We start from the raw sequence: 14,673 nt of genomic DNA on the forward strand, positions 1-14,673 counted from the left end.
TATGCCACCTACCCTCTTCAGAGGGTCTATCTTTCAAGAGCTGCACCAAGCTAGCAATAGCCACTTTGATAATTGTTATAATTATTATAACCTAGTGCATTTCTGGAGGCTTGACAATTGTGGAGTAAAAAAGAAGACACAACTTAAGTGATTCTGAAGCGTACGAAGTGTGGTGTACAGTTGTTGTAAAAATTGTTGTATAATTGTTTCAATTGAGACCAGTGATATAAGCTATAAATAATTATTTGCTATGAAATGGTTCTCCTTTTGTATATCTCATTTTCTTAATTTTACTTAAATGCCTATTAAAAAATATAAACATATAGCAAAAATAAACAGTACGAACAAATTTATTAATTATTTGGTCTTACAGGTTTTGAAAAATAAATATTTATTTGAAAGATGATCTCCTTATTCCTTGGAATTTTATGGATAAAACGATGTATTATTTTGTCGATATATCATAACATGTGATTTTTTGCAGAATTTATACAGTCTGGCTAGCCAGTAATAGGCATATATTCTTGCCACTACAGGAGAAATGACCGCCAGCTCGAGCGGTAACGGGAATAAGTCATCTTCATTTCATTTAATTTCATCTTGTTGCGCAATTCTTACATTACGTTCACGTTGTTTGTTGTTTCGAAGTACAGTATAATAACTCGCCCTGCTGCAGCCTGCAGGTAGGCATTCAGAACGTAGAGTAGTTTGAAAGTTCTCCGAGAGGTGGCGGGGAAGTTTCCAATGTCACCGTAAACAGAGCGTCCAATCAGTGCGCAGCAAATGGTCACGTGTCCCAGACTGCTTCTCAGGGTGGATGAGCTGAGCACATGGCTAGCTGCCCTGTTAGTTGCCTAGCGACTTGCGGAGTGAGAGGTGATGTCGCCTGCGGTGGGTTGTGCACAAGCGTGACTTACAACAAAGGAAACTCGGCGAGATCGTTCAGTGAAGGTGGGACCGGTCGAGGGCTGTGTAACGTGACTTATAGCCCTCTGACCGATTGCAGGTTACGGTGTTTTTTCAGTGCTGTGTTTTTAGACAATTTGTTTTAAGTAACTAGTTGTGCGAGGCATTTTAACCCCACCCACTGCTCGTAACAATGGATCAAGACATCAACTTTGCTGCTCAGTGTTTGTTGGCAATGTCACACGCTAATGATCACAACTGGACTCCTGCACCTTTAGACTTGTCTCATAGGTCCACAAGTTTTGCTAGAGAAAGGAATTATTATGGTCACCAACACCACGCGGTAAAAGTGGAAACCGTTAACGCCCCTATCCCATCAGTGTTCATGGAGCAGGATGTCGCTGGAACAAATGTATCTACAAGTAACAATGAGTCTTCACTTTATATGGTCGCTCGTATTTTAACGGACTTGACGAGAATCAAACAAGAACCCGTGCCTAACGTTCCTAGTAGCCATGAAGAGGATCCTGAGGAAGAGGACAGTGATGAGTTGATGATTGACGAAGATGATGATGTTAATGTGGAATTAGCGGACCTAAATAATAAATTGGATCCTATATCATCTTCGAAACTTTCTCGGAAATCTGCTATAACTTTGGCGACACCGGGTCGCAAGAATTCGTCTTCCAGTAGACCTTCCTCTAGGTCAATGATCAGAAAGACTCACAAATGTCTTTATACTGGTTGTGATAAGGTCTATGGCAAAAGTTCCCACCTCAAGGCGCACCTCAGAACGCATACTGGTAAGCGAAATGTTATATTTTCATACAGACTGCAATTATTTTCAGTTTTTTCTCAAATGCATGCATGATAATCTGTCATTGGTCAATTTTTTTCTCATTCGTATAGGCATTCAGTTTTATGCCGTTCTTGTCCTATTACAGAGAGAGATGAAAGAAAGTGGGCGTGTCTGTACATTGTTAGTTTCGTGTTGACGTTCTATTTTTGCTTGAAATGCAATTGTTTTGATCTTGCAGTAGTGCGAGTGTTCCCTTCTTAAGGATTTATGGGACATAAGTGGGCGTGTCTGTTGATGTTATTAACTTCTTAATGAGGTCGTCATTTCATGCCTACTGTTTTTGTATTCAGTTTTCCTTCCTTAGAAATCTGTTAAGGTTGGTATGAAAGTGGGCGTGTCTTCGATAACATTGTTGAAATTGGGCAAACCTAAATGTTTATATGGAGAGAATGAAAATTTACTTCAACTTCCTCTCACCAGAGGTTGCCAGTTGATAAAGTATAATATATTTACATAAAAGTATACATTCAGCGTTAATTATTGTGGTAATTCCTCGCTAATTGCGGTATGAATGGTTTCGCATTAATGATGCTGAACCTTTCAGTGCAGTAATAATATCTCGATATTAAATTAAATAGTTTTTGTCATATCTTTAGGAATAAGGTGGTGTTAGAAAATTAAAATTGCAACTTCATGCGTCGTGCCAGATATTTTTGAAGGATTGGCGGTACCTAGGCATTGTGACATTCCTTTAAATTGTGTAACATGTGTAACATGTCTGGTCCTTCATTGCAAAAAGACTTCGTGGGATAGAATCAATAAATATGCATATCGAGTGTTCTTTGTTCATAATATGAAGAGTTGGCGTTTTGGTCTGCCTACGCATGTTGTCTCGTTTAGCGATTGGTTAGTTTAGCAGCTCGTGTCAGCTGTGTTTTCCCGCCAGTTTCGTCGGCAGCTGCAGCCTGTTGCTACTTGTGAGCTGGGTACGCTGTCTAGTTGCTGGCCTTTCCTTTTTACTTTGGAGGCCACACGTGGATGGCAGGGCCGTGGCCTCTCCCACCAAATGGTGTGTGTCTCGAAACGGCATACATGTTGACCGTCAGGACAGAACAGACCAAGGCCGCGCGGTCGGAGGAGAATAGGAGGGCGTTTCCTGTTCTTAATGCCCGCCAAGTCGCGTGTTTTAGCTATTCACTTTTACTCCAGATATTTGGCAGCATACTAATTGTAATTCGGGTTTTCACTAGTTCTAAAAAGATCAGTCCCTGCTTTGTGTGGCATTAGTATGCGGTTAATGTGGAATCGTACGGTAATTCGCTCGTCATTTTTCATAGAATATTGAGACCTTTCTTTTGAATTAATCTTTTGCGATTGTTAAGATGTCTTTGGTTGGGTCGTGTGTCGTACACTTGACGAGTGTTCTTTGGTCATTACCTGAGTATACAATGTCGGATATAATATATGTCACGCATTGATAAAATGGACTGAATCTTATCAAACCTCTTCGTGAGGGATTTGTAAGTTTTCCTAACAGTATTTTCATTATTCTATGCAAAGCTACGATGATGTGGTCCAGCAGTACCAGTACAGAATATTGAATACAGGTTCGTCTCTGGTAGACACGCCATACAGATTGTTATAAACGTTATAAACAAAACTTTCTTAGAGATTTGGTAATGAAACCCTTTCAGTTTTATTCCGTTCCCTCGTGTCCTTTGTCTAGTGTTATTGACTCGTTTGTTCTTGCGGAGCTTGGCGGGAGTCTTGCACGAAGAGGGCGTGGCAAGCGACCTGCTAACCTTCTCATAACAGCTGTACACAGATCGTCTAAGACAAAGAGATACATAACAACGTTATATTAAGAATTTTCTGATGATAGTCGTTAACTAGCTAAATCGTATTAGAATTATTATATCATGCTGTGCATTACTGTATTACCCTATCCTTAGTTTGGTGCAGATGATGACTGTCTTCTTTAAATATGCTGTATTACCCTGGATTAAAGTCGTTTAAAAGATGATCGGGAGGTAATGGTTTAAAAGTCAGGGAAAACGAAGATAACGTCCTAGGTTTTTTTCCCCTCACAAATCAGCATTACAGTAGGGATTGTTACTTGCGCTGCTATGAGTCCCTTCTTTGTTTTAGCTGTGAGAGTAAGGACTTCCCTTTTTTGTTTCTGCGTGTTTTTGCGATCATTTTCATCTGTAAAGTGAGTGCTTCCCATTGGTGGGCGTGTCTGTTTATATGCCCTGTTTATACTGTATTTACGGTATAGCTTGGTGATCTTTGCGTACTTTCCTCTGATATAGTGTTACTAGTTTGCGTTTTCTATATCGACTGATGTTCTTTCGTCGAAAAGGATCTTTTAATATGTTTGGATATAAATGTTTGATACCGTAGAACACGCAACGGATCCTGCAGGTTTTATGCATTGTGAGGTTACGGCTGGGGCAAGGGCGGGCTCGTATTGACCGGTTGTGCAAGCGTCCCTCCGACTGTTCCCTGGCGCAGGGGGGCGAGCCAGCCAAGGGCTTGCCGTAGTCAACAATCGTCTGATGAGGGGCGTTACTCGCTAGTGATGTCACTTTGGAATTTGTCTTAATACTTAATTGAGATAAAATGTAGGAACAATGATTAGTGACATTTTTATTTACTGTATTGTTATTGAATTTTGCGTCTCGTGAACTAGTTCGTTTGGGGGATCTAGGTCTTTCTGTTTTAAGTTCCTGTTTTTGTCAGTTCTTTCAGTTTAAGTAAGTTCAAAAAAGTATTATTTTTGGTGAATGCTGTGAGGGTACGCATACGTGTTTATAATCAGTTTCGTTAATGTTGATGGTTCTATATTTGTTGGAGTGTAAAACACGTGACTTCATGTATAACTTTATTCGTCGCACTTGGGTCAGTTTTAATATGCATAAGTTGAAAAGAAAATATGTACTATGCAGTAAAATAAACAGTACTGCATTTATGTTTTATTGTTAATTGTTGTGTCCCTCCAGTTATCTTGTTAGTTTTAATTCTTCTTCCGCTACTTTTGTTATTAGATGATTTTCTTAATAGCTCTTTCATTTTATGTCATTAGATGATTTTTCTTCATTGCTCTTTCATTTTTTTAAGTTTGCATTGTGCTATTCGATTGTAAATATATTTTTCATTGCGGAACTCTGTAATTAGGCATCTCGCTGTTTTCCTTCCCCAAATAAATAAATGTCGAACATGTTCTGAACGTCAAACAGTACTAATATTGCCAGAAACCTGCCACTGCAACGACAATGAATGTAGCAAGATGCTACAGCCCACACCGCGAGGGGTGTCACTTGCCCTTCTGCAATAGCACTATGGAGGTCTCTTAAATTCCTGTACCCTTCCCACTCCCCGTTTTCCGGTCTGTTGATGCACCTAGGAATGTTCCCGAATTACGAGAGAAGATAATTTTTTTTTTTGTGTCCTTGTGGCAACATGTGTTCGTCAACATGTTCGAGAATCTACGTGACCATTATGAACAATCAGTGAGACATGAGGTTGCACATTTTGAACACATGCTGTACCGATGCAGTTAGATACGTATTCTATGTTATAATGACGACGTTCAGATCATGTTTTTAATTTCAGTAGTATTTTATTTTTATTTTTTTTATTTTTTGGTATGGTGTACTTGGCTCGCAATCCTACTGAAATCTCGTGTTTTACCCCATTTTGGAAACATTATTTGTTGAAAATGTTGTATTAGTGGCTGTCTAGCTGAGGCGGTAAAGGCATGCTCGGAAGGATGTGATTTCGATTCTTTGTCAGGATGTCGAAACATTTAGAAACGAGATTTCCATTTCTGGGTAAGCACATGGGTCTCAGGTTTACTTAGGCTATATCAAAAGTGAGTACCAAATTAATTATTTGGGGAAAATGCATTCGGACGTAGACCTAATCACTCAAACAGACTTAATGTCGGGGTTAACGTTCTCTGCTTCATAGGTATCCACGGACTGTATCGAGATGGCTTTGCTTATACGTGTTATTTTAATTTTACGTAATCAGCGAGATACACCTCCTCGACTTAGAAGTGGTCCGTAAGGTAGAATAGGGAGAACGTATAAATAAGTTAAACCAGGACTCTGTTCCTTAATCTGTAGAGGATTTACAAACAAATAGGAGTGTTTCATGTTGCTTAATCTTACTGACACATATAGTTTTTCTTTCAGCTTTCCCGTACTAAGTGGTTTTAATTCTATTAAAAGTGATTAATACCCTTTCGTTATTACTTATTTTGCTATTCTTCGTCTCAAGATCACGTATTCTCTTTCTTGCTGTCGCATTCAAGGGGGATGATAATTTTGATGTTTTGCCCTTTATGACAACAACAGTTTCGTGTACTTGTGTTGGGAATCCCCGTTCCTTTTTCTCTTCGATCTTTCGTGGTCAGTTCTCGTTTTCTTCCATTTCCGGCTGTGATTTAGTTTCAAACCTTCCGAGGATACTCTTCTCGCGTTAAATTTAACCACCATCATAGGCATGTGGTTGACTGCTCCACTGTGAGACTGAAAATGTGGACCGTTTAGAGGTTCGAGAATTCAGTGCCAAAGGTTACTTTCACTCTGCCGGAGACTGAAATATGAGCGTGACTATTCAGGCTAGAGGGTTAAGGGTCGTTGGAATTGTTTCTTTAAAGGTCGACACCTCCCATTTATCAGCCTCCTCTTTAACAATAACTAGGGAAAGAGGAATTGGCAAGGGAAAGGGAAGTATCATGAAAGGCGGAAGAATGACCGGCTCCCTAGTCCAGGTAGGCTTATTACCCAAGAGAACGCGAGTTGGCTAAGTACAGCCTGATAGGACTGATGAAAGGGAGGAAACAGGTATAAATATCAGTTTCTCTGCTGGACCGCGTAGTCATAGGCCTATTCCATGTTAACATGCTTTGATGTAGGGGGGGGGGGGGAGGAAGGACTGTGCTATGATCACGTGGCTCGCGATGTAGAAAATAACGCGTAGCCGTAGAAGAGGGAGTTTGTTACATTGGCCCACCAGAATGGTGATAGTGTCTATTTCAGGCCATGTTAAACATTACCGCTTACTGTAGGTATGACAAATAGCAAGACATGCCGTTCATCCCATTTGTTTTCCTTCACAGTAATGAAAATTATTCTTTGTTATGTTGCGTTAACTATTGCTGTAGGATCAGGAAGTGTGTGAACTTCCTTGTAATTATGTGGAAAGGTCATTTTGCACCTTGTCCCTTGTAGCGTAGCGTAGAATAGGCACCTACCCAGCTTAGAGCAGAACTTCAGATTTTCTTTCTTTTTAGATCATTTGGAAGCTGGAAATTTGGTTGTCAGTAATAATTAATTTGTGGTTGTCTTTAGCCTCATTGATAAGTTGTTATTCTACTGTATATCTGTGATGCTCTTTGTCACTGTGAATAAAAGATTGGTACGTGATGTACATGTTGTACTCGCTACATGAAATACCGTACTGACGACTACGCCGGGTTGAGTGGCTCAGACGGTTGAGGCGCTGCCGTTCTGACGCCTACTGATCCTGACTCAGCCTCGTGTCGGTAGAGTTACTGACACGTGAAAGAACTCCTGCGGGACCAAATTCCGGCACCTCCGCGTCTCCGAAAACCGTAAAAGTAGTTGGTAAAGCAAATAACATTAATACGTATTATTATTGGTACTGACTACTTCAGCGGTTTTCATCCTTCGAGACACTGAAGCCCGGTGAATTCATTTTCTATGAGACGAGGGCCCGGCCCCAACACATTTTCTCGTAAATGAGTTTCCATTTTTAAGTCCGTGCAGTCAACTGACGTTAATATTATTAAACAAATATGGCGTGATCCTGTGTGTGCTGAGTAGGTTTTCTCTCTTTTGCTTATCCTAGAGATCGCTTTGTGGGCATGAGGCGGATGCTCAATAGTTGTTACATCACAGGCACCTGCAGTGTGGCATTTCTTAATAATAAAATTAAGCCAAGTCCCCCTATCTTTTCTGTATGCCTATTACTTAATAAAGTGCGATAGTTGGTCACTGACATCTGCAACACGAATGTTATATGAGAATTCGTCTGCAGATACTGGAGTACCACATGGCGAGTGCGTCGTATCGTCATCCATATCGCTTAGCTTTCTTGTCTGGGTGTGCAGCTTCTCGTATCTGACAGTTTCTCATTGGTCTGAGAGGATGAGTGACACCCATTCCAGCTCAGTCTAGAATTGGTGCCCGGACCTGCCAGGGGTCTCTGGGTACGGGGCAGGCACGGTACCCCTGCACCGCAGGGCTGACAATAATAATAATAATAATTTATTATTATTATCATCCGCCATATTTAATGTCCATGCTACTGTTAATTATCTTAAGAAATTCCAGATCAGCGTTCCTGTGAATTTGCTGATAAGCTGGTAGTTGAAGGAACGTTAAATACGTAACATGTTTATAGCTGTTGAAATCTACTGACACGTGGATTGCACATTTAAGAACCCTTCAATGCTAAGTATGTATCAATACGGTCCTTCAAACTTAAGCAGAGGAGACAGGCATCAACCGAACTAAGTCTCTTCACATAATGTCTTTGAGATGGACATTCTGCAGGGTAAAAGATGTTGCATATATGAATATGAGTATTCTTTGTCTTACAGTTGAATTATGCAAATAGTTGTGTTAACTGTCAGTTTGAAAGCTTATATATTGCAAGATTTACTTCCTACTTTTAAAAACAGCAAAATCAGCTCTTCGGCTCTATCCCCACCCAATATGGGCCTTCTGAACTCGCGTATGCGTGAATATTACAATTTTGATTCATAATCTGCTATCTAGTGGCTCGTGAATCATCCAATATGGATGGTTTTTTACGTTCCCCTGAGATTCGAACAAATGAAACTGGGCTCCCAGGCGAGTTCTCGTAGGATCTTCCGAGGAAGGAAGATGTTATGGCCAGCCAGGCGGGGAAAGGGGTTTACAACTTCACATCCATCAGGCTTCAGTCACGAAAGAATGCTGCTTACGTTTCGTTCCGCCACCGGTAGACTCCTGAAGCGTGTCTTGCGTTCAGTTCATAAAGAAGGTACTGTATGTCTGTTTCTCTTATCTCAAAACAATGAGATGTTTGATTTTCATTATTTGGTCGATGTGGTCTTCCTACTGACTGTAGTGGGTTTTCGGTTTCTTTTAATCCTCAAATATTTCTAAAACCCATGTTTTTAGGGGATCTTGTGATTAAGGATTGATTTTCCTGTTTTATTTTTTACTCATCTAACCAGTGAGTGTTATGCTGTGTAGTGGGCCCGGAATATAGTTCCCTGCATCATACTGGGTGTTCAACTTTTAATCAGTCCCAAGGTTTAAAGGACTCAATTTTAACCAGGCAAGGACGTTCGTTTTTAGGGAATTACTTTTTTGTTTTGTACTTCTCACCTCTATTTGTTTATGTGAGTGTGTTTCATTCTGTCCGTTTGGCATTCCGTAAAGGTATAATCCTGCTTCTAATGGTTTTTTTTTTTTTTTTGCTATTTGTTTTACGTCGCACCGACACAGAGAGGTCTTATGGCGACGATGGGACAGGAAAGGGCTAGGACTGGGAAGGAAGCGGCCGTGGCCTTAGTTAAGGTACAGCCCCGCATTTGCCTGGTGTGAAAATGGGAAACCACGGAAAACTATCTTCAGAGCTGCCGGCAGTGGGGTTCGAACCCACTATCTCCCGAATACTGGATACTGGCCGCACTTAAGCGACTGCAGCTATCGAGCTCGGTGCTTCTAATGATTAGTCCATACCAAAGTTAATAAACATTGTTAACGAAACAAAGTTAATAAACAACGTTAATGAAAACATTACTCCACATGTTAATAAACTTTTGTTAACAAACTTCTTCAACATTATGTCTACACCAAAATAGCTGTTTGTGAGGTTACAATTGATAGGGTCAGGAAGAAAATGCTTACAGCTGCAGCTTTCATTACTTTAGTGAGTACAATTAGGAAAAAGCGCAGACGCGAAGTGTGGCAAATAAAAATACTGGAAAGGTGAGTAGAATTAAGTTTGGAAAGAACATTTATGTCAGAACTTTTAATGCATGATGCAGCAGGCTTTCAAAATTCTCTTGAGAATGCCCCCACATGACTTTCAGTTCTTATAGACAGTAATTGGGTCTGAAATTGCAAGTAATTGTACAGATTATTGGAAAGCCAGCTCCACTAATGACGGGCTATTTTTTTATAGATTAGGCTATAACTTTAAAGATTCCTAGCAACTGGTGACATTTCACTTATATACGTACCTATTTGTCTAGAGTATCAAAACAAGCAGTTTGTTATTGTGTCTGAAGCTTTATACAACAATATCAAGGAATTGCTAAAGGTACGAAATAAAGAAAATCATTTAACCTACCTACTTCGGATAGTATTATTTTGATTGAGGTTACGTTATTCAGCGAGGAGCGAAGCGGGAGATGAAACTACATTAGAACACAGCTAAAAGAATATCATACAGAATTAAAGGTACTGTTACATCGTATTCCGCGCTGCGAATCAGTGTGCTCTAATTGCGTCCTTGCGCATGTGCGAACCGAAATGTCAACGAAAAAACGAAATGTTAATGAAGTTTTCATTCACAAAAGTTAAAGAGATTTTGTTTGTCAACATGCTCGAAAAGTTAATGAACACGCTATGTTGTTTATTAACATACAAAAATGTTCATGAACATTGTTCATTAAGTGTTTATTAACCTGCTTGCTGTCATTTCTTGATGGATACAGTACTTTTGCATCCATCTCTTGGCACAGGCTAGAGTAAAGTGTAGCTTCCACCGAAGTCCCAGTCAACATCCATGGCTGTGACAATATGGAAGTTGCTGGGGTATGGGTAGTGCTGAGTAATGACATTCAGAGCATGAGTAGTGCATCTGAGTGTAACGAAAGGTGCTGCTCATAGGGTCAGTCGTGCTGCAATAGTACTTTCTGACCCACTGAGGAAAGCAATGGCAAACTACCTCACTCCTCATCTTGCCTAGTACGCCTCATTTTGGTGCTGCCATTGGTTTTTGTGGTTTCCTTATAACCGCATAACCTTTGGTGGTGTTATTTGAGGATCCAACCAGCCTCCGGGCTGATGACCTAACAGACAGACAGAAGGCACCTGGCGTGTCAGTAGTTACAGATGTTAAAATTGTTATCTTTCTTTTCTCTGATCGGGTCGATGACCTTAGATGTTAGGCCCCTTTAAACAACAAGCATCATCATCATTTTCTCTGATCGTTTACTTAAACGGTTTGTCATATCTGTTTCCCTTACTCCGAACAAGTGTCTTCGTTTGTCACAGGTCCATTGCAGTTATCTACGAAATATTCCTTGTTGCAGATAACTATTTGGATTGGAGTGAAAATGGAGTGTCTCTGCTTCCGTGGTAATAGCAATAGTGATGATAGCCGGCTTTCTACAAGGGGGTGTGGTGGCAGAGTGGGTTCTGTGTGTATGAGGGAACTCTGATCTAGAGGTCTTTTTAAGTAACTTGCTGTCAGGTTAGAAACCACCTTATATAAGGAAGAGACGGCAACAGTAGCGATCGTTACGGGAGGTGTTACCCAGAGCCTGGGACTAGGTTTCTCCTTGTCGGCGCTTTCACTGTACCAGGCTCTTCTTAATCACAAAATACGTACACTTCTACTTTCATTTCCTCGGCTACACATGACGACTTCTTCGCTAGTAATTGAGACACGTACTGTCATTCTTCTTGTAGTGTAACCTAGGATTTTAAAAAAAAATTGCTTTATGTCGCATCGACACAGATAGGTCGTATGGCGACGATGGGACGGGAGAGGGCTGGAAGTGGGAAGGAAGCGGCCGTGGCCTTAATTCAGGTACAGCCCCAGCATTTGCCTGGTGTGAAAATGGGAAACAACGGAAAACCATCTTCAGGGCTGCCGACAGTGAGGTTCGAACCCACTATCTCCCGAAACAGATGTCTCACGGCGACGTTGTTTATTTTTTTTTAAAAAAATGCTTTACGTCGCACCGACGATGAATAGATGAGGGCTAGGAGTGGGAAGGAAGCGACCGTAGCCTTATAAGATCTGATGTGAAAATGGTAAACCACGAAGCGCCATCTTCGGGACTGCCGACAGTGGGATTCGAAACAACCATCTCCCGAATGCAAGCTCATAGATGCACGGCTTTAACCGCACGACCAACTCGCTCGGTCACATAGGATTCTGTTTTATGAGATTTCGAAATTGATGCAACCTTCATAATGTATTTTTAAAATGTTTCTGGCAACCAGTTTCGTGTCTATTACTTCATGTATCGTGAAAAGTAGGCCTATCCACGACGACATTCTCGGATTTACTCAATAGAGCTAGGCCTATATTCCAGACTCCTGGAAGTATCGAGATTCTTATCGTGAATTGGAGTTATATAAGTGTGTAAGTGTTTGGAGCCTTTTTCCAGATTTCCCAACGAACGAACTGAAAGCAACCAACCTTTTGGGTTTCCTGTAGATGTTTTTTCGTTCAGATGCCTACTGCTTGACCACACGCATTTTCCAGTTGAGATCAGAATGTAACTCGTGTAATTCAGTTACAGTAAACTATCAAGTTATCATCACTCCCAAAAACAAACCCTATAGCGTTAAAGTGGCCGTTGCACAGCCCGAAAGCCTCCAGGTTATAGCTGGCACGTGGTCAGCTCGACGAATCCCCTCGACCGTTATTCTTGGCCCTCTTGATCGGAGCCGCTATCTCACCGTCAGATAGGTCCTCAGTTGTTCTCACGAAGGTCGAATGGCCCTCAGATATAGTAAAAATCCGTGGTCTGGCCAGGAATAGAACCCGGTGTCTCCGGGTAAGTCAGACTCACTATCCATAGACAGCGAATTGTGTAAGTAGACCTACAGTGGATATTGCACTCCAAACGTCGAAATACCGTATGCTTTTATTGTGGTAGCTAGGAAACGAGTAGAGTATTCCAGTATTATATTTATTAACACGCTTTGTGTAGGTCTGTCTACAGATAATGAACAACCCCGTTAGTAAACTACACCTGTTCGGACCCACTTTTCTCTTTTTTGATCAAAACTTCAAAAACATATTGTAGCTGTTTTATGGAACTAATTTAATCTAAGATGACCCATTTAACGCGCGCGCGCGCACACACACACGCACAATTATACTAGACAAAGAATGACATTACTTCACTAATTAGTGACTATTTACGGAAGTCTCTTGTCCTCACAGCAGGTCTCCGGCTTGCTGGTATTTACTTGGATAGACCTTTAGTAAACCAGGCCTCCATGGGCCAAGTTTAGAAATGTGCCCTACCTTGCAGTCGATGCGATTGGTCAGATTTTGCTAGTTTTGTACTATATATCGTGAACATTTATTATTCAGTTAGCATTACTAAGGTGATGTATATTTTCTTCCGAAGAAAAAGAATACGGTCTCTAATTTTCGTCCTTTATTTCTCATGGCTTTCTTGTTTCTTCTTGTAATTTGAAATATTTTATGAACTGCCCATTTCATCTTGTTCCAAATCACGAAGTAGGTGGGTTTTTCTTAGCTTTTGTATAAAATTACGAACAGTTACATTATTTCTTTCGTCATTTCTTTAATGCACGTTTCTATTGGCCCAGGAAAAGCAAGACTATGAGGTGGTTTTCATGTCGCGGCCTCCAGGAATACTTTTGAGGAAGGATTTAATTTCCACCCACGAATATGGACCACGTCATTTGTATGGCCTGTACTGTGTTTTAATTTATTCAGTACGTGTGCTTCCTTTTACAGCGCTAATCAGGCGTCGACTCGAAAGACCTGCACCAGGCCTCTCCGGATGCCACACGCCATTATTATTATTATTATTATTATTATTATTATTGGTAATCTAGCACCGGCCTTTTTTTAATACTGTGGAGAACTATACTTTCGGGTGGAGCTTGACTTCTCAATATGACACGTTTATTCCTTGCTACATTTCTCGGCAATTTCTTCTCAACATTTTCAAAAGGTTCTGAATATCTGAATACCACTACTACGTATACCGTTGTTACTTCGATGAAGTAGGAAAAGAACGGTCTCAGGAGGATGGTATATTCAGGAACAGTATTGTAATTTTACATTGATTTACGTTAGGCTGTTAACGTGAAGATTCAGGGAAAGGCACTTTTAAAGAGAGCACCTCTAGTTCTGTTGAAGGTGCAGCTACACTATCCATTGCACGTAGCTGTACACAGGCCAGAACCTTGAGAAGAGCTGGTTTGCTGCTCCCTACCTGGTCCGAGCTGGCGAAGCAAGGCAGCTGCTTCATGTCTGTGAAGCTTGCCTTTGTCTCGCTGCCTGTGTTCAGTTCCCTGGTCGAAATAAAGGTTCTGGAGGGGTGCTGGGCGTGGTCTTCTTTGTACAAACAGGCTTTCCTTTTCTGTCAGCCAGCTTAGATTCTATTCTCAGTGGCTTCAGGGCACATTGCTTTTTCCTTTTTCTTCTTCCTTGTTTTACAGCATCTCCTTCAAACGAAGTATGCGCAAATATATTTGCGAGATTTACACGTTTTGTCACGAAATACTGTTCATGTCTTTTGTTAAATCAACTTCAGTTGGACCATGTAGTCCGTGTGATTCCAGTTGGATGTAGATTGCGGCGGGATATATTCGAACAGTATTCCGATTTTCAGCTAAGGGAGAACGGGACCGAGAGTATTCCTTCAGTGACGTATTCAAGCGTGTTATTAGATACTGCGGTTTTAATTGCATTTCTAAAGCTACTGTTACACAGATAACATTAATACACCTCTACTACATGTGTGAACGATGATTAGTTCGAATCCCCGTTACGTTAGGTTGGTAAGACGAGCTCGATGAGTTCTTCAATGGACTTGGAATCATTATGAATGTTGGCTGTTTTGCTGTTTGTGAAAGTATAATCTATTTTGTATGTTGTCGATTCTTATTGTTAGCCTTGTTTTTCATGATCTGGACCCGTGTTTCATCATTCAT

At 40.8% G+C, this 14,673-nt stretch overlaps 1 protein-coding gene across 1 annotated transcript in view; it reads left to right on the forward strand.

The window, feature by feature from the left end:
• The first annotated feature begins 869 nt into the window (after positions 1–869).
• Positions 870–14,673, forward strand: part of LOC136858263 (Krueppel-like factor 9) — a 396,826-nt gene continuing 383,022 nt past the window's right edge. Inside the window, exon 1 of the mRNA XM_067137669.2 lies at positions 870–1,709. Within this exon, the coding sequence (XP_066993770.1) occupies positions 1,100–1,709 (610 nt within the window). The 5' untranslated portion in view covers positions 870–1,099. The remainder of the gene's footprint in view (positions 1,710–14,673) is intronic.

The sequence above is a fragment of the Anabrus simplex genome, chromosome 1 (genome assembly GCF_040414725.1).
Source record: "Anabrus simplex isolate iqAnaSimp1 chromosome 1, ASM4041472v1, whole genome shotgun sequence".
Lineage (NCBI taxonomy): Eukaryota > Metazoa > Arthropoda > Insecta > Orthoptera > Tettigoniidae > Anabrus > Anabrus simplex.